At 43.2% G+C, this 1,903-nt stretch overlaps 1 protein-coding gene across 1 annotated transcript in view; it reads right to left on the reverse strand.

The window, feature by feature from the left end:
• MBD5 (methyl-CpG binding domain protein 5) overlaps positions 1–1,903 on the reverse strand; it is a 43,089-nt gene that overhangs the window by 14,281 nt on the left and 26,905 nt on the right. The window contains 1 exon segment of the mRNA XM_017736024.1: positions 1–163. Within this exon segment, the coding sequence (XP_017591513.1) occupies positions 1–163 (163 nt within the window).

Raw genomic sequence — 1,903 nt, forward strand, 5'->3', positions numbered from 1 at the left:
CCAGCGAAGGGGAACTCACCCCCCATGGGCAGCTGGCCCTGCTGCAGAGGGGTCCCAGCTGCAGTGGTGACAATGACACCATCCTGGAGCACAGATGTGGTCTTGGTGATGGCAGCTTGGCTGGTGCCAGCCAGGGCTATCGATGACGACGGTCCCGAACCCCCTGGAATGGGAAAAGCAGGAATATTAACGGGGTGCTGCCTGTTGGGACACACCACCAGGGGCACACGGCACCAGGCTCAGCCCAACCAGCCACAGGACACCCACAGCCTGGGAAAAGGGGCTGGGGAATCCACACTGGAATGCTTTAAAACAGGAATGGATCTGCCATGAGCTGCTTGGGATGCTCCGTGCCACGGCCCATCAGAGATTATGGAATTGTGCGCTTGTACCTCCCTTAAAGTTCTTTGAGAGGGGATATAACAGTGTTTAATTCACACATAATCACAGATTTTCATCAGCATAAACCCAAAACCAACCATAACTTAACAGTCATGGACCAGGCTGGAATTAACTACTAGGAAGAAGGATCACAGGAATGATGCTGGGTGAAAGACTGAGTCCATGATCCACTTCCAGTTTTAATTCATTCACGGGGTTTTGGATTTTAAATTATTATTTAAGGCATTATTTTGGACTACTGAATTAAAAAATACATGGCAGGATGAGATTGTTCCAGGTCAGTGGGAATTCACAATTTGTAAAGGAAAAATGCAAACTGGGGTGGTGTAAAATCCATCACTTGGGATGAAAAGGGAGAGCAACTGGGTAAATTTACCAGGAGAAGGCTACAAAGAAAGAGTAACAATGTTTATTTGGGTATCTTTATATCCCTTTACCAAAGCTAAAATGTAAATTATTATTATTTTTTATTTAAGGCAGTCTTGAATTGACAGTGGTCACTCCTATAGCTCACAGGATGAGAGACTGAAAGGCACCAATGATCACAAAATAACAATTCCCGTTTTTCCTCAACAAATACTCTTTAAAAAGGGATTTGCAACCACACTCAATAAGAACTGAGCCAAACCTTTACACCATTTTAAACTAAAAACACCATTCTGGAAGTGCTGTAATGTCGTGACAACTCCAAAAGTTACAAACTGAACACAGAACACTCTGCACGGCCCTGAACTCAAGAGAACAAAGCTCAGCCCTCTCTCCCAGTGCCATTATCACGTTTCAGAGCAGAAATTGAATAATAAAGTAACAAAAGGTGAGGTGAGACCAAAGTGCAATCGTGGAGCAGAGGAAATCCTACTCTGGGTAAGTGGGTCAAAAACCTTCTTGCTCTCAAAAAGCAAATTTTATTTATTTATTTTTCAAAATAAAACCAGCGTTTAGAACTAATGCTCTGAGGATTTAAAAATCATGGAAAGTCCCAAAGACCAAACCAAAGATTTAAGAAATTCCCAATGGAAGAATCAGCTGTACCACTCTCCATTGGATGTGTTAAGGAGCACATGGAGAGATTTTTAATTCAGGCATGAGGGAATAATTCTATTTAGAGAGTTCTCCTGAGTATCAAACCTAGTTTGGGTATTTTCCAGTGGACCTCATCTCTGTTTGTAATTTATTTCTGCTCCTGTTGTCCATTCTGCTCAGGTAAATGACCCCATGGAAGAGGATTTGCTGGGCAGCAAATCTCAAAGTTGGAAAATTGCTGCCAGGTTTTGGGGAGAGATGGCTCTGTTTTCTCACCCCCAGCACCCACAGCTTCTGAGAGGGCCAAAGTGCATTCAACACCTTTCTCCAGATTAATTAAGTAATTAATTAATTGCTCCCAAGGGAAAAAAAAAAGTCTCGATGGATGCTGAGTAGGAGACAGAAAATGTGTCCTTATTTCAATCCAGACTGGAGAATCTGGGAGTCAAAGAGGGGATGAGCAGCCAGACTTCAGCAG

Source organism: Corvus brachyrhynchos, unplaced genomic scaffold (assembly GCF_000691975.1).
Source record: "Corvus brachyrhynchos isolate BGI_N302 unplaced genomic scaffold, ASM69197v1 scaffold45, whole genome shotgun sequence".
Lineage (NCBI taxonomy): Eukaryota > Metazoa > Chordata > Aves > Passeriformes > Corvidae > Corvus > Corvus brachyrhynchos.